Here is a 19,198-nt window from a genome sequence, read left to right as displayed (position 1 = left end):
GTCTGACGATTCGATAAATTATCATTTGGCAATTTTTTTCTGATGATTCGGCAAAATAATCATTCGGCAAATTTTGGAGTTTTATTTGGCACAATTATCGTCAGTCGGTGAAATTTGAAGTTGCATTTGGCAAAATTAAAATAATTGTTCAAAATGTGGAGTTACCTTCAACAAATTGAGAATTTCCGCCGTCCCAAAAATTTATTTTCACGCCTGGCTTCATATCGTATCGTACAAAAAACTTTATACCTTCATTAAAAACATGTTTCTATTCGTCCATACGTTTTTGGTTTTGTTTGCTATAATGAATCACAATAACAATTTATGAACAAACTGCCAAAAATGAATAATGAATCAAAGGAATGATAAATATTTATAGTTTACTTTTCTAATGGCACGAAAGGCTCTTAACTAAATATCAATTTCCCTTAAAGTATTCGACTGAAAACTCCCATTCTAAAATAAAATATTAATCGCCTCGTAGAGCAAAACCTAAAATCTACACACCAATAAACTCGCTGTAAATCATAAAACACATAAAAATGTTAGCAGTATTTTTAATTAAAACGCAATCAGATATTGAAAATTTAGCATTAAAACAATGAAAAGAAAATGGCAGAACAAGTAGCAAAAACAGCTATTTTTTCCTTTACTCTTTGGGATCGCTTCATTAGCGATTTGAAAAATTCGTGCTTCTCATTCAAAATCTGGGTTTAAATAATTCATTACACATTCAAGCAAAAATTTCTCAACGACTCGCGTCACGAAATGACAGAATTAGCGACTTATCACAATGTTCGATGTTCACGGAAGTGAAATTCTAAATTCCTTTTTCATTCTTTTTTGGCGTATGGCCAAAAATGTGCTAGACTTAACGAACAGCCAATCAGGGGTCTGAAAAACAAGCTTCAGCCAAGTAAGATGGAATAAAACGATGGATATCAAAACAGGAGAATAAAGGGAAATTTCAATATTGAAATGTTCATAAAAATCATGACACTGCTTCATATAAACACATAGAATCATCGCAATATGAGCAATTCCAACATGAAAAGAGAAATGGTAATTGATGCAGCTAAATTTAAAAAAAAAAAAAAAAAGAAAATTTAGACCATGAAGAAATGATAATGCACTCTTTGTGGAGAAGTCCTAAAAAAAAAAAAAAAAGCTTAAATTTAAGGAATTATTTTTGAATTAAGAAACGGATTGACGTCGAAATGGGTATGAAAAATGTGTAAGTATCGGAGTGGAAAAAATAATCTGAATCAAAATTAAATCGTCAATAAGCCAAAGACATAACCTAAAAATTAAAAACTAATAAACTTAAGAAAACTGTAATTGATAAAATTAAGCCAAAGTGAGATCATTTAATTTTGAATAAAACAAATACCTGTCATTATAATAAGAACTTAAGAATATACTACCAGAAAAAAAAATCATATACCAAAGGACATTTCTTAAAGGAAAAAATATTTTTTTACGTTTTTAAACTCTTTTTAACTAAGCATTCGTCTTAAAAATGCGGATTCTTTTAAACTTCAATAAAATAAATCCATCTACACATCTACAAGGTACCTTTACGTTAGAAAAAAGCATTACAAATTGGAAGAAAATATAACTACACAAATATGAGCGCTGCTAGTAGAAAGAGTGTGTGTTTTTTATTCAAAATTTGAAATTAGAAAAAATCATGTTTCAATTGAAAATTTTGAAACATTTAACTTTCTACGTATAAAGTTTTCAATGAAACAAGCATGCGTAGCAAGAGTTTGAAAACATTTTTCCAGAAAAAAAATGGGAAGGTATGAAGAAGAAATATTTGCGCATTGAAGGCATCCCATGAAATAGACAACAGCTGCAGGGATTGATTTATGATGACGCAAATTGATATCTTCGAGTTGAAATAGATTAAAGCTCGCGAAACAGGAAAATATTCGGCGGATCTATTGTTTAGGAATTCTCGGCAACTGTTGTCGGGGGGCTAGTGGGCCCAAATGAGGCAATCGAAATTCGGGAAAGAAGTTAAAAAAGCCAGCCGTTCTCGGGGGTTTGGAGGAGCGAAGTTGGCATTCCGCTCGCCGCCCACGAAGAGGAAAACAATAACGGGGTGGGCACGTCAGCACACGAGCCAGCGGGACGTGACTCGGCACATGGAACGCAGAGACCCAATGATCCCTTGGAGGACTGTATACAAATGCAATCGGGCTGCATTTAGGTTGCTATGCATTCGCATTTAATCGATTCCCTCGGGTTTCGGGAATTGGTGATTAACGAGAGTGTGCTGAAGACATGGCAGGGCTGCTATTGAGATTTTTCGCAGCAACCGAGATTGGGTTCATGAAATTGCCAAGAATTGGTAAAGAAAACTTATTCACTTTTTTTTTTTCTTTTTTGTACCATTGTAGTTGGTTAGTTTGTAATCTTAAAAACGATGAAGTGAGACATTTAAATTTATCGCTCAATAATTATTTCTTTGGAACAATTTCCTTAAACAAGTGTAACGATTTTTACACTTGTTTACACACACGTTAACGATTACTACGTCTGCTGCTACTGAAAAATGATTATATAGAGTGATAACATAATGACATACAAGGCTAGTGGTGCGTGATGAAAGTGAAAAAAAACGTGGTGGATTTTTCTTTTCCTTTCCACCCCACCCCTTCCCAACACAGTTTTTTTTTTTTAATTTTTATTTTTTTATATTCACTGCTTGTGCGCCAAAGAAACCCCGGTTTGAGATTGCTTAGCTTTTATTATATTTTATAGAAAACATTGTGTTTTAACAGGTAACATTTTAAATTAATGTATCGTATTCATCAGTACAATCCAAAACCCAAGAATAACAACAAAAATCCATTATAATAACTCAAGATCTTCATGTAAATGACGTTCTTACATAACTGCACCGGTAGAGAAGGATTTCAGAAAAAAAGGGATACATTTAAAAGGTATAAAAGGCACTTCATAAGGTCTTACTACAGAACCTTGGAGGGTGGAAAAACGCACTTCAATTTGTTTTTTTCTGGAATATATTGTTCACTTTTGCAAAAAAAAGCGTATTTGATTTTTTCCAGAAACATTCCCTTCTCATTTAAGAGCCATTTTTCACTCCATTTAAATGATACATAACAAACAATGAAATTATTAATTTATAGAATCAGAAAAAGGTAAGCATTAAATGGGGGTAAAATATATATTTCAAAAATTTCGCATTGTCAAAATTTAACATTTTTAATCGCGTCTTTTGTTTTTGGCAGTAGTTCAGTTTCGAACGTTGAAAAAGTGCATCTTTGTACAAATTGTGCATTGTGTGTGTGTATGAAGAGTCAAACAAATAAAAAAAAAATCTTCGATTACGTATTAAAATTTGTCTAAGGCATACGAAGGGGCAGAAGAACGGGATTCTACTGTAGATCATGTTAGACATATGACAAAATAAGATAACGGCAAGAGCTACAATTTAAAAAAATCTGAACGAAGGGACAATTTACATCTATTTAGTATGTTTTTTATTTTTGTTTGTTTATTTACTTTATTGATTTACTTATTTATTTATTTATTTTTGAGGGGAAGCAATATATTTTTGTACCGTATTCTGCTCTTACATATTAACCTATTTAATGACATACGAGCTAAAAGCACAAGCTCTAGATGCTTTATATTTAAAAAAAAAAACAACCATAAATGATACATAAGGAATGAGAAGTTGTAACAGACAAATATTTGCTACAACTCTTATCTTTTATATAAAAAAGGCCATAAATGATACACAATCAACACGAAATTTTTACAGACACAAATCCCTTCTCACTCATGCAGCTGTTTGCTAGCAATACAGATTTTTTTCGTCAGGATTTGGACATGATCACACAATGCATAACCAGGACAGTTTTAAGACATATCAGTTACAATTTCTTTTTTTATTTACATGTTGCCACATTTTGTTCGATACAGAAGCTGCTAAATTAACCTGGATTATAAACGAGCAAAAATTTTGTAAATGTCGTTTAAAACTAGTGCTTGGAACATGACATAAAAAGCATGTTTTGTGACATGCATAACCACTTAAAAAAGAAACATGGGTGAACTTTTATGCTTTAGGTCTTTTCAGGAGTTTAAATTACAAGTGGTGCAGCAGTCCACTAAATTAACGACTAACCAGCAGAGAATTAGAAAATTTTGATACATGTACATTTTTGACTTCTATGGAAGGGAGTTACTATGGAAAACTAATGTGAGAAAAATGTGTACATTTTTTGCTTCTTGTAGTTACGAACTTTTCAGTTATTGGGGACTGCTCATTCACTAGTCTCATATTCATATATATATATATATATATATATATATATATATATATATATATATATATATATATATATATTGCTCTCATAAGACATGTAAAAAGCGTTTAGAGTAGCTCCAGCTCATCATGTCTTTGAGTGTTACTGCCAGGGATGTTTCCCAAAATAAATTTGAAAGTTTGCATAACATTTTAACATTGATAAAGAGCTACTCATTTAAGGAATCTTGTACACAGCGACTTCGAAACAATTTGTAGCTGATTCTTCAACAAAACGTTTAATCAAAGCAAAAAACGAGCTAAAATAGCAAAATTTAGAAAAAAAAAAACATGTTCCTTGGATTAGCTTTTGCAATGAAAATGGTTCCAGTACAAGTCGGAAAATTGTCCACTATATTTTATTTTATTCCTTTATTTCATTTTTCGTGTATTACTTTTGGCAACAAAATATAACTTGCATTTGCACTTTTACCAATCCATACAATAAACTAAAAAAAAAAAAAAAAAGAACTGTAAGACTACTGCAGCAAACTAATATGATAATTGGTTAGTTAATCATACAAAGCAACTGCATAATTTAAAATTTTAAAACCAGCAAACCTACTGTAAAAGTTAAATGGAAAATTTCTATTATTTTTCATAATGATTTAAAAGCTCGAAATGACACTATTTATAAAATGGAGTTTTGAACTTTTGGCTAAATGTCGTCATGTATTGGTTTAGACAAAATAAATTTTTCGAATAAAGTAGAGCTAAATAACAGCTAATCAGAAATAAGTTACCTTCAATATTTTTATTCAAACAAAATAAAACATTAGCACAAATTAGTTCTTAATAACACATTTCTTGAAATAAGCCAATGAAGTAATCCGATGAACCAAAAAAAGCCTTAGATAATATTATATTAGCTATCCCTATTCGTTCCCCAGAGTTTACCATTTTGCTTAGTCCATGTTCTTATTTTTATTGGGTAACATTAATCCCCATGATAAGACACTAAGAAGGATAACACTCTAAATGCATCAGCCTGACAGATAACACCTAAATGATAGCTGTAATACGGTATCTGGGGACTAACTATCTTAGCACTTACTACTTATGTTTCAATCTTCAGGAAAGAGGGCTTGATAAAAATGCCATGAAGTTGGATCCTACCAAGAATTTCCCAATAAAATATAAGGTGGTGTTGACTTGTAATTTAGGGTGATATTTAGCATCACTGATTGAGAACAACAATCGTTTACACTGTAGTTTGAGACAGAATGGCATGATTAAAGTATCAACTACAGTCAAGTTAGGCTATTTTGTTACAGATTGATGGCTATAAGGGGCCAAAAAATGAATATAATCACGATTATTATTATTGCGTTGTCTATAAAATACAGTTTTTTGAAAAATAGGCAGGTATGTCATAGGCTGTCAATGATTATATTGAGAAATATTTACTACACCACTTAATTAACTTTTTTTTACGAAAGATGATTAAGTACACAAAACTTTAACAAAATTAGCATCTGTAACTTAATATTTGAGGATGTAAAAGATAATTTATGTATTGTTTTTTAAATTTTTTGCTGAAATACACATCCTTTTTTTCTTGAAATAATGGTATACGTGTGAGACACATACTTTCTTTTTTTGAAAAATAGCAGGTATGCGAGAGACTTAATAATTATATTGCGAAATATTAACTGCAACATTATTTTCTTTTTTCTCCGAAAGATGATTAAGTATACAGAACTTTAACAAAAAATAGCCCTTGTAACTTATTATTTGAGAATGTAAAAGATATTTTATGTAAGAAAAAAATTTCTATTTTTCGCTAAAATACACAACCTTTTACTTCCTTTTACAAACAAGCTGATGTGTGCATCACATGACTTCCTTTTACTAAAATTTAATGTCATTTCCCCATTATTGGCAATTTTAATGTGATTCAATTGTTTACTCTCCAGATATCACCAACAGTGGCCAAATGAACGAATTAAAAAAAAATCGCCAAATTTGTACTCAAGTTGGCGACAAAACTTGGAGAGCAAAATACTGGCGATATATTGCCAAGTGTCTGACAAATTATAACACCACTTCAGTTTACATCGAAATTAACAATGATTTCCCCCCAAAAAGTGGCAAAAGACCCCCTTAGGAACATCCGAATGCAACCAAAAGGGAAGATGCACAACAAGGCTCCACTAGGAGTCTACGTACCAAATTTCAACTTTCTAGGACATACCATTTTAGAGTTATGCAAGATTCATACACACATACGCACATACATACGTACATACGGACGTCACGAGAAAATTTGTTGTAATTAATTCGGGGTTCGTCAAAATGGAATTTCGGGTGTCTGTAGGTTCCTAGGCATATATCCACGTGTGGTCGGGTCGAAAAAAAAAAAAAAAAAACTCAACATTCATTCGGGGGTAAGAAAAATGGAAATTAAGGCCGATTTTTGAGTGAAAATTTTTTTGCGAATACAATACTTCCTTTTTTGCAAAAGGAAGTAAAAAGGAAGTATTGTATTTGCGAAAAAAATGTCACACAAAATTCGGTCTTAATTCCCATTTTGCTCACCCCTGAATTAACGTTGAGGTTTTTTTTTTTTCTCTCAACCCGACCATACGCGGATAAGTACCTAAGAACGTATAGACACCCGAAAAATCCATTTTGAGATTCCCCGAGTTCATTAGAACGACTTTTCTCGTGACGTCCGTATGTACGCATGTATGTATGTGCGTATATGCGGATGTATGTCGAATAGCTCAAGAACGGTATGTCCTAGAAAATTGAAATTTGGTACGTAGACTCCTAGTGGGGTCTAGTTGTGCACCTCCCTTTTTGGTTGCATTCGGATGTTCCAAAGAGGGTCTTTTGGGGGGAAATTCATGTTAATTATAATGCAAACTCAAGTGATGTTACAATTTATGCAAACACTTGCCAATATATCGCCAAGCTTTTGGTCGCCAAGTTTTGTCGCCAACGTTTTTTTTTTTAATCTGGTTTGAATTTGGCCATTGTTGAAGATATTTAGAGAGTTACTATTGAATCACACTAAAATTGCTAATAATGAGGAAATAAATTTAAATTGGTGTAAAAGGAAGTCATGTGATGCACACATCAGCTCGTTTTTTTTTTTTTTTTTTTGAAATAATGATACATGTGTGAGAGGTTTTTTATTAATTATATTTAAAAAATATATGCAATGATGCTTTATTTTCAGAGAGAAGGTAATTTAAGTATTATAAAACTTAATCCTTGAATCAAAACTTCAAAAGAAAATTTCCAGATAAAATTTCACAGCCGTTAGTGTAGCACTAAAGAGATTAGAAGCTAGTATTTCCTCTCACCGATAGTTTTTAATCCATCCATAAACGGTAACATAAATGATTTATAAAATTCAATTGCGACAAAACAAGTTTTTTTAATGATCTATTTAAAACTTGAAAACAATGAAATTTAGTTATGTTCAGTAAAATTGCATTTAATTAAACATACCTAATTTTGGCTAAAAAAGAAACTTCATGAGATTTAACTAATGGATGTTTTTCAACTACTTTTAACTTTTATTTCCATTTCTGAAGTATATCGAAAGAAATTTAGTGCTTTCTACGAAAGTGTGATTTATTTTTTGCAAAATATTATTTTTAAAAATAATATAAACTTTTTTTTTCACTGGGCGGGCAATCATACATCGCTTATGTTTTCTTTCGGCTGATTTTATACCAAGCATTACAAAACATAAAAATGTATTTAGAAAGCTTTGTTTCATGTACATATTGACAAGAAAATTAAGAAAAAAGGACAGTAGTTATTGCGTTTCGAAATTTTTGAAATGTTAAAATATTTATAATCACCAAGTTCTTTATTTGCAAAACCTTCAAACATCCATAATTAATTTTATCACCACAACTGTGAAATGTATTTCAAATTAGCGCGGTCGTGCGAAGGTAAAGGACAGTATCTGAAGAGATCAGTTTTTGAGACATTTGAAGAAAACGCGTTTTGGATTCTATACCAACAAAAATGAAATGTTGCTATTTGACGGTTTTTTCAGGCTTTATCTTCAGCTTAAACTAAATAAGCAAGCTTGTAGAATAAAGTTCAAGTACAATACATGACAAAAATGTATTAAAATAAAAAATGAAAAAAAAAAAAAGAAAAGAAAAAAGAAATGCAGATACTGACTGCCCTTTGCCCTCCCACGGCAGAACAATTAACAGTAGAATTTTATAACCTTTTTTAGCCAAAATATTTTTAAAGGTTCTTTTTTACGCTCTGATTTTTAATTTAATTGCTTTCTTTTATCAGACTTCAATTTTATACCAATATCTCGTCAAAGGTTTTTTTTTACACTTAAGTAGTTTTTTTTAATCATTAAATGATGTTGTATCCCATTTATTTTGTTACCATGTATGAAGGTTTTATATGTCGTTCAAAAATATTTAAAAAAAAAATTTAAACCACATGCAAGGTAGAATAATGCAATCCTGTTACTAGAAAATTGTAATAGAGTTTTTCGAAATATTTTCAACAAAACATGATCTGCTTAAAACGAAAAAGTAAAACACCATATCAAATTTATCGGAAAAACAGACAAGGTTTTATAGCTGAAATAAAATGGTATCTGCTTTAGGAAGAGAGAGAAAGTTGGAATTTCAAATGTAGCGCTTGTAATAGAAGTTGCATCTGATCGATTAAAGAAAAATGAAAAATCGAAAGGCAGCGAAAGCTTTTTGCATTTATTTGAAGGAAAATTCAAAACAGAATTTTGATCAACGCTACAAATATTGCCAACTTGGGTAGAAAAATAGTTTTCTCTTTAAAACATTTAGTTTCGCTGCAGCATGACAGTTGCAAAAATTCACTATTTCACGAAATTGTGCGCATGTATATAATTTAATTATTTACAATTATTGCAAAATATTTTTACAAGGAAGAAAACAAAATCCTTGCGTTTAAACGCAATTGTAAATCAGATTTTGCTCCATTACGTGTGTTTGAAGAAACAGTGGTGAATTATAACTTACTAATAAGTCATAGGTTTAAAAAACATAATTTATGCTTGTAAATATATCTTTAACATGCTACTGCGAGTGTAATCTTATTTTTTTAAGTAAAATGGATACCATTGTTAGAGCATTCAAATATCTTTTCCATGTCTATTTTAATAACATTAAAATGTGTAGCTATTTTTAGACAAATAAGGGAACATTTTCCAACTATTTTTGTTTGTTGCTGCTCTATTTTTTTAGACTTCTTAAAACGATAGTTCGTAATCGAATTTTTGCAATGCACTGAAAAAGGCATGGAGAAACCAATAATATTACGCAGAAAAATTGTTTTGCGGTAACACTTCAAGCGTAGTGGCTTCGTTGAGGCGCCATATTTTTGAAGCTACTGTTGACTGAAGAAAGAAATGTTTTATTCAAATGAAAGTACTGTTCCTCAAAAACTCATTATTGTCACCAATGAGATTTAAGGCTTAATGCTTCGTCGTTCTGAAACCATTGTTCCATTACAAGGCATGGTGGTTATCTTAATGCAGATCAACGTCGTATTTAACTACTTCATCGTGTTAATTGGAACTTCAAATAATGCAATTTGGGTCATATTGAAAAACTCGTTACTTGAAAAAAAAACATGCTTCACTTACTTTTTTGTAATCTACGAACCATACTTAAATATTCGAAGACACTTACCAGGTTACACTTTGTTTTTACAAAAAATAGATGAAATTTCCGAGTTTGAATTTCAGAAAATAGGAATGAACCTAATATTAAAAAAAGAACAAAAAATCCTGTAACACGTACGGTACGTACCCCCTCGAAAAAAAAAGATTTTAAGTTTAATATTTTACATGTATTAACACACCCATCGCTGCTTGGGGGAAATTTATAGACACACACACATTCGTTTTATTAGATTCAAGTTTTCTTTTCTTCAATGCAAGAAATAGGGTGTATGAGAAAAATATCTTAGATCTACCTATAGCTCATTCTGATGAACCATATATCATTGAAACTTGTTAAATAAGTTAAATAGATAAAGGGAAAAGAAGTTTGAAAACAGAAAAATTCAGACCATTTCATTTTACCGCCGGATAAGGACTTCTTAGCTTCTTTTATCGGTTGCAATTCTAATGACCAAACTTATGTAATTGATACAAAAACCTTTCGTGCTGCTCTTGAACAGACTATAAACACGCTTTGAGCATATGATTGAATTAAGTGGGAAATTCAAAGAACACATTTTGTGATATATATATATATATATATATATATATATATATATACAGATGGGGGACAAAATAGTATGAACACCTGTGAAATAAGGAAAAATCTTTATTAATAGGGGGTTGGACCACCCTTTGATTGAAGAACAGATTGAATGCGATGGGGGATAGATGCATAAAGGTCATGGACAATATTTAAAGGAATATTAAGCCATTCCTCCTGCAGAATGGTCTCTAATTCCGAAAGTCCGGATGGAGGTGAAAATCGGGAACGAAGTTTGGACACGAAATATCCCCATAAATGTTCAATAATATTTAAGTCCGGAGGCTGAGGGGGTCAGGCGAGATGTTCAACTTCACTATCATGCTCTTCGAACCATTCTTGGACACATCTGGCTGTGTGGTGGGGGCGTTGTCGTCTTGAAAGAGCGGTCGCTCTCCATGGAAAACAGTCTGGACAAACGGATGGACATGATCCTCTAGAATGCTCAGATAGTGATTAGATTTGACACGCCCATGCAGAATAACAAGTGGCCCAAGACCACGCCAAGATATCGCACCCCATACCATAATTGAGCCACCCCCATGCTTCACAGTCGGCAAGAGGCATTCAGGATTAAAGGCTTCTGGAGGCGTTCGCCAGACATAAACGCGCCCGGTAGTCTGAAATAGGGTAAATGATGATTCATCTGACCATATTACCTGTTGCCACATCTGTGGGGACCAAACTTTGTGGTCTCTGCACTATTGGCGTCGCTTGAAAGCATTAGTTGCTGTGACCAAGGGTTTTTGAATTGCCACTCTGCCAGAAATGTTCGCAGCATGAAATTCCCTTTTGACAGTTTTTGTTGAAACGGGGTCCTGGAGATGGCTGTTCATTTTAGATATTATTTCGGATAAGGATTGCTTGCGCTTTCGGGCTACTATGAGCTTCAAAGCTCTTCTATCCCTATCAGCAAGCTTTGACTTTCGGCCACTGTGGTGCTTTGAAGACGTCGTCTTACCTTCTTTCGTGTATGCTGTCATAACCTCTGACACCGTACCTCTTGCACACCCCAAAAGCTTTGCTGTTTCCGTAACCGATGCTCCACTTAAACGCGCCCCAACAATCATTCCTCTTTGGAACTCTGTAAGGTCTGACATCTCAACTTATTACAGAAATTTAGAACCAAGCACACAACATTTGTGACTACTGTTGAGACACTGATAGGTTCCTCTTCACGCTCAACAGGTGGCAGACTTCTGTTGCAGGTGGCGTGGCTGTACTATAGGTGTGAAATACGGCATACTTTTTCATAGGTGTTCATATTATTTAGTCCCCCATCTGTATATATATATATATATATATATATATTTACATATTTTTCCCCTTAACGAGCCTTTTTTTCCACCTGTTGCAAAAATTTTAAACAGTGTTTCTTACCTTATGTTGTGTGGCGCGACTATCCAATGAAAGCTACCAAAAATGGTTGAGATATACAAGGAATCTTTTCTTCATGGATAGAAAATGAAGAACATTTGAACCACGAGCTTTCAACGACTCCTAGACATCAATACACATATTTTATTACTAATCTACTGATATAAACAGCATTGGATTTCAATGTACTTCACAATATTTTCTGCACTTTTTATCAACAGTTTTTATGTAAGCCTACAAAAAGCATAACGCTACTTCACTTTTGGCCGATTAAAAGAAACATTGTTGATGCCAATTTTAGCAAAACAATAGTATGCTTGATAATTTCTATATTGCTTTATTAGATTATTCACTGGTATTAATACCAAAAGCAATTTAAAATACAATGATCTTGTTTGCCAAAGCATGATAGCTCTTAAAATTAAAGCTCGAAAGATTAGCGTTAATAACAAGCCATTTCCATATTTTTATCAAAGTAAATAGCTTTAATAGGAAAAAAAATGTTTTTCTATAATCTCAGCGAATTTAATTTAGCAAAAGGAAAAACAGCAATTTTTATCAGTTTTCAGAAAATTTTTCCATCGTTCAAAACTTATTATTTTTAATCAGTTGACCGATTAATTAGACTCCTATCGTGATGAATGAAAAAAAATTAAGTTCTAATGAATGCCAGACCAGGAGTGCAATGAGAATTTTTAAATTTTGATTGTAGTAATTCACAAGATTACAACTGTTTCTAAGTTTTAATCTGTTTGATTTTTATTTCCGTTGTTATTCTACGATTGAAAAAGTAAACAAAATCTACGGTTCATATGAAATAAGTAGCTTGCATTTATATGGTTGAAATAATATTCGAAATTTTCATTCTTGCCGCTTTTTTGTATAGAATAAGCTTGCCTCTAATATGTTAATTAAGTTGCACGTTAAAGTTGGAAAACTACTGAGAAGAAAATAAATTTGGTCCTTGTTTTTATCCATTTAAATATAATAATGCAGCATGTAAAATCGAGTGCTTTTACCTGAATATCAACATTAATTACTTTCATAAAATTTAAAATAAAAGAAGTATGTTGACTGCAGTTTATAAAATGGACGCAGTTTAAGTAGCTTTTAATTATTCTTTTATGTAAGCCCCATTGGATTGAAAGAAAATATAATTTTAACTACAGGAGCTGAAGCATGTTTCGGAAAAACAATTAGTTCAACGTTAGAAGGCAACGCTACTCTTTTCATTAATTTACCAAATTTGCAAATAAATTTCTTGGAGGGAGCAAAATGATACTTTGTGCTTATAGAAAAAATATTATTTTTGTTTCTTAACGTTTCAAGATAGTATTCCCTAATCGCCAAAATGTCAATAGCACCTCGTTAAAACCGGACTGTTTGAAAGAAAATAAACACATTGATCTCTCTTTTTATAACATGCATACTATTCAAACTTCATGCTTGCCTGTGTAAACAATATAACCAAGAATAAAAGGTGTATCAGCATTGCTTTAGAAATCTACTGTGAGGGATTTTTAGAGTCCTGCATGATAATCAAATAATCTTCAGAAATATTTAACCTTTTTCCGATTATTTAACCTTCGCTATTAGATAGATCTATAGTTCTCGAGTCATTCCTTATTTAAGTCAAATCATCAGTTTCCATTTCGAAAAAAAGTATATATATATATATATATATATATATATATATATATATATATAGGAGGGGGGGATCCAAAAGAAACCGGACTAATGGTGCGATGCCAATCCTAGATGTAGTAGAGTGTTCTCCAGCTAGATGGTTCAAGTAGAGACCTTCACAAACCAGCTGTGCAAGTGGTGTCAGTTAAGTTGATAACGTCTGCTCGTAGTGTTGGTTTTCTCAGGTGTTGTTGCTTTCCGCCTGCGAACTCGCTATAGCAGATTTAAAATAACAAACTAACAAACTGTAAGCTTGAAATTTTGCTTCCTGCTTGAAACGTCGGCAACAGAATAGCTTACCAAATGCTTCAACAACCTTTCAAGAACGATGCTATGAGCCGTACACAAGTTTTCGAGTGGTTTGGGCGCTTTAAACGTGGTAGCATGAATGTTGAAGATCATACTCGCTCTGAGCGCCTTCAACGTTTCAAAATACTAAAAACGTTGAAAAAATCCGCCAAAAAATAAATGAAAGTCGTCGCTTTACGATTGACAAAATTTTAGAAGAAACAAGATTGAGTTGGAGCTCGCGCGAGCGATCGGAAGAATGGTTCCTTCACCATGATAGCGCTCCCGTACACGCAGCCTTCACTATTACCCGCTACTTGGCCTCTAAGGGGTGGCCAGTCGTTCCTCGACCCCCGTATTCGCCAGACCTAGCTCTCTGTGATATTTTTCTGTTCCCGAGGATGAAAAAAATTCTGAAAGTGAAGCGTTTTGATGATGTAGAGGCTGTAAAAACTGCTTCGCAACGGGCACTGGACATGGTCGAAGTTAATGAGTTCCAGGGAAGCTTGTAACAGTGGAAAAAAAGAATTAAATAGTGTATTGCATCTAAGGTGAAACACTTCGAAGGATACTAAAGAAATTTTGTAAATAAACTAATATACAAATATTTTAGAACAAAAATCCGGTTATTTTTGGGTCCTTCTCGTATATATATTTAAATCCCATTCAGTTACACAATAAAACTAATCATAATGGAAAATAAAATTAAGATTACTTTAAAATTATCTTATGTCTCAAACTTGTTCCAAGTTACCCAAGTGCTCTGTTTTCTTCTCAAAATTTATTAAGTGTGCAAAAGTCAAAGAGTTGTAACACTCACTTTTTTTTCCATAGCTCTCGTGGAATGTGCGATAATGAGTTACTCTGTTCCCAATTGACTTGTTGCATTTGGAACAGAATGTTCCCTTACAAAATGTTTTTTTAGAAATTCTTTAACGTAGCATCGCGTTAAAATGATATTGGTAGTGTAAACCCTTGTCATGGAAAACATTTTGCACATTGAATGTTCCAATATTATTTGAAAAGATGTCACTCTGTCACAAAAACTATATATGCACCCAGAAGGAAGGGAGCGATCTTCACTAAACTTAACTTGTATGTGGTCTATGAGGTAATAAGTAAATAATCACAAAATCAGAACAAAAGATTAAGCAATTATGACTTGGCAAAGGTAACAAAAAAATAAGTAGAATAGCCTCCTCTGGCAGCTATACAGCCAAAATGGAATGGATTGTTATGGAATGATGTAGGTCACCTATGACCCCTACGGAAGATCATGCTATGATCGTTACAATTGGGCAGATAGTTAACCAGTATTCAAGAATGGCTGCCGTTGCCTTTCAAGCATAACCCAAACGGATCCTGTTGGCGTAAGGTCTGGTGCTCTCAAGTCCATGGGAGCTTCTTCTTATAGAAATTATAAGAAGAATCGTAAAGTACGTGGACGAGCGTTGTCTTGCTAATAAATGGCACCTGATCGACTTGATAACTTAGCTAGTACCAACGGCGTTAAAAAGTCGTGCAGGTAAATGCGAGCACTGATAAGGGCCTAGAAGGAAGACTAGAGATCTTTGTGTCACCTGGAAAATCCTTCCTCATACTGTCACACCTTATATAATCACTGTATGCCGGTCGATAATAAATGCCGAATCGGACCATTAGCCTGACCACCTCTATTTGTGAGTAGGCCATGAGCACTGTGACTAAATCGGGAATTATTGCTGAAGATCAGCCGCATCCTGTCAGTTGCAATCCAGCTTGCCAAGTGGGGGCGAAAATCCAATTGACGCTATCTATAATGCGGGTATGTAGAAATCATAATGAACGCAGACTCACAATACTAAGTACCAGTAGTGTCCGAATGCTTTTTCATGATACCACCTGACACATGGAAGGTGTTTAATGGCATCAAACTGACGTTAGCGACGTTGTTTGTACCGAAGTGAGCGCTCATATGATTGCGCAATCCTCGCGGTCATTTGTATTCCTAGAACGACCTAACCCTCCGCAACAATTTTTGCGATCCGTTGTCGCCAACACCGAGCTTCTAACTACCATATCGCTCCGACTGAGGTGGAGACCGATAAGCCTGTACAACCAACCTGCTTCTCTGAAACCTACTGTACGTCCGTCCCTTTTCAAACTACAACAACTGTATTTCCACCGGCCATCTCTCAAATCACAACAGAGTAAATACAAGTCTACAGTTTCATTTGAATAACTATACGGCACGAGCAATCACGCTTCAAATCTTCCCTAGGTGCGCATTTTGTATTTGCATAGCGCGCCTATCCTTGTCTAACTGGCGACGAATTTCAATCATTAAATCTTAACAGACTACATTCCCGCCGAGTTTCTTGGTTGCAGCTCAAATTTCTTTATGAGCATTTTTTTTTTTTTTTTGTTACAAAGTGTACTAGTAAAGGTTGCACTAACGATTAGTAACTTACTTTTTTAAGAGAGTGCAGCGAGTGTAGAATAAAACGTTCTACAGTAAGAAATGCGAATTGTATTGAATACTCACAATCCAAAGTTGAATGAAACGCCTTGCTATTTGAAATAAAAGCCTCAATGAAGTCTCCATAATTATCTGGCTGTTTTACTCTCGGAAAAAGAAAGATTTGTTTCATTGGAAAAGGAGTTCTGTATAAATCCGAAAACCGTGATTAAATTGTGGGCTATGCGATGTCCGTTTTTCTCATAAATTGCTTCAGTAACGTTCAGAAATGGCACTGCATAGGTTTTACGACTTTGAACTGTAGTTTTAAATTCGGCAAATAAATACAGTAAAGCAAAAATAAAATAAAAGTATGTTAGTGAAAGAACGATTGAACCTCTTACACGGGTGTGAGATGAACTCTTCCCACCAAATCAATCAATTTTTGAACTTATTGTCTACAGTTTCACCACCTCTGGATTAAATGGTATCAAAATCAACAGTAATTAATTTAAAACTGATTTATTTTACTTAATGACTCAAGTATTTGCTTTATCACACCGACCAATATCACTCCGGAAAACATTTAATATATCAATAGAAGAAAAAAAATCCCCATAAAGGTTTTTAATAGGATAAAGCCGAATTATCACTTCGTGTTTTACCTCTAAAAATGAAACGATAGTCTTATCAGAAACGAAACAAAGAATGAGTAAAAAAGGAATTTCGGAAGCAAAATCTGTGTGGCGCAATAAGATTTGAGAGAAAAGGAAACCGTATCTGTCATAAACTGCTTTCTCAAACTGGATAGATAGCTTTGGTGATCCCCCCTATAAAACCGCGTTTAAGCGAAAAATCCGAAGACCATGCCTTCGTTTCATAAGCTCACGTCGGTCAAACCGCACTTGCTCGTTAGGCTAACGTCACGGAGAGCAGATACATCACCTCTGATTTTGATTCTCCATTGTAAGTCACGTACACACTCCACAGGGACCTAATAGCTCCCTCATATGGTATCACGCTTTGTAACAGTATTTGGCTGAGCTCAGGAGTCCCACCATTACAGAGGAGGTAAGTGGTGAGATCAGATCACTGAAAGAGGAAAACTGGGCCCGATGGTTCCCTGAAGGGTGTTCTTTTAGCATTTGCCGGACCTTAAGTGGTAGGTTTATGGCAAGGAAAATAAGGAAATTGGTGGATGGCACTTTCATTAATGCATTTTACCTTATTTTAAGAATTTTGTTAGTGATGTTGTTAGGAGGGAACGGTAGATAATGGTTTTCGGAAAGGTAGGGGGACTATGGAACTAATTAATAAAAATGGGAGATCAAGCAGGAACATGTATGGAGCAAAGAATACAGTGGAGCAACCTTTTTGTAAGTCGTAGGGGCTATAAAAGGTATAACTCCTAACAAGAGTTTAAAGATGAACATGTACGGAGTGACTTCAACTTACAGTAATGTATTTTGCATCATTCTAAAGATTTTAGCCCAGTTATATGAAACAATAGGAAATACAGAAGAGGTTTGGAATTGAAAATTGCATCGGGGATTAATTGAGAAACAAAAAGTTCCTCTTTATGATAAAAAAAGCTAAAATTCCAATTTACCTACCCTTCCCCTCAGCTGGATTATGAGGAAACTTATTTTAAATATAACTTTTAAGCAAATAAAAAATATTTTATGAAAACGAAATATATCAGCAACAAAAATTCTACTATCTTTAGTTGCCATTGTTGGGTAGTTAAAATTGAGTAAACATGAATTTAAACGAAAAAATGAAGTATGCGAATGTGTTTTCTCCAACAACTCCTTTATCGTTTTAGACCTATTTTAACACAAAGGAGAGGACAGACAAAGAGACTGACCGAAAAACTGAAAGACCAACAAACACAATTTCTCCTCACAGTAAAATTATCAAACTTAGTTTTTAGTAATACTTTTAGAATACGTACTAAGCCTTCTGCGTCCAAAAAATAAGCAACGCAACAGTTTAAAATATTGCTGAATGAAAGGAAATAATGAACAGCAATAATCTCTATCCACAGCTGTATGGGAGTAGTTTTAAAATGTCATTAAATCTTTAACATTTTTTTTTTTATTTACTCTCACATTTTGAATTAATTTTGGTAAACAAAAACATGCGTGAGCTTGGAAGACCTGCAAAAAGAATTAAATAAAATAAAGAGAGATAAAGAGGAATTCAAATAGAGTGAGAAACATCTTACATTATTTAAATTATACGAAAGTTAAATAACAAAACTTCCTTTGGGGGCAGGGCTAGATGGAAAAATATGCCAATGGGGCACAGGTCTATAGCACCAAAATTGGAGGGGGGGGGCACCAAATCTGTGGCGTTAAGTTTCAAAGAAGTTTCAATTTAATTTGATCGAAATAGTACTAATTGAGTTTAAAAAATGTTTCTCGGTAGTTACTGTTTTATGTTTTTTCAGATTTTCTACCACTAAAACTTCTTTACCCTCAGGAAGTTTACTATGCGATTGTCCGTTTTTTTTTTTTTTTTTGACGAAATCGATCTCGCCTAAAATATTGCCGCTGCATTTTAAGACACTCGACACAGGCTTCTATGATGCAGTTTTAAGCAGAAAATATATTTTCGCGATTACTCGAGGTATAAAATGAATTGTATTTTTTTTATTTTCAGATAATACTCTGGGTGAAACTTTCAAGTAAAACATTTCTTTTTTTTACATTTCATTAATGCACCTTGTTATTTATAGCTAGTTCACACCAATGACAAATAATTAAATAAAAAATGTCTGTTGTTTCCCTTGTACAGTTCATTTATTTCACAATTTTTAGGGCAAAT

The 19,198-nt window shown here is 33.5% G+C and overlaps 2 protein-coding genes across 3 annotated transcripts in view; both read right to left on the bottom strand.

The window, feature by feature from the left end:
* Positions 1–19,198, bottom strand: part of LOC129219260 (CUGBP Elav-like family member 2) — a 542,217-nt gene that overhangs the window by 494,725 nt on the left and 28,294 nt on the right. The gene's annotated exons all lie outside the window — the stretch shown is intronic.
* Positions 11,283–11,681, bottom strand: LOC129219041 (uncharacterized). Its single transcript, XM_054853360.1, has one exon. It carries the CDS (start codon positions 11,679–11,681, stop codon positions 11,283–11,285), a length of 399 nt encoding a protein of 132 aa, XP_054709335.1.

This window comes from Uloborus diversus, chromosome 3, assembly GCF_026930045.1.
Source record: "Uloborus diversus isolate 005 chromosome 3, Udiv.v.3.1, whole genome shotgun sequence".
Taxonomy (NCBI): Eukaryota; Metazoa; Arthropoda; class Arachnida; order Araneae; family Uloboridae; genus Uloborus; species Uloborus diversus.
Note: the sequence above shows the minus strand (reverse complement) of the source record. Positions and strands in the feature narration are given on the sequence as shown.

Coding starts and splice junctions, on each gene's coding strand:
- LOC129219041 (XM_054853360.1), bottom strand. CDS start 11,681: ATGTCAGACCTTACAGAGTTCCAAAGAGGAATGATTGTTGGGGCGCGT.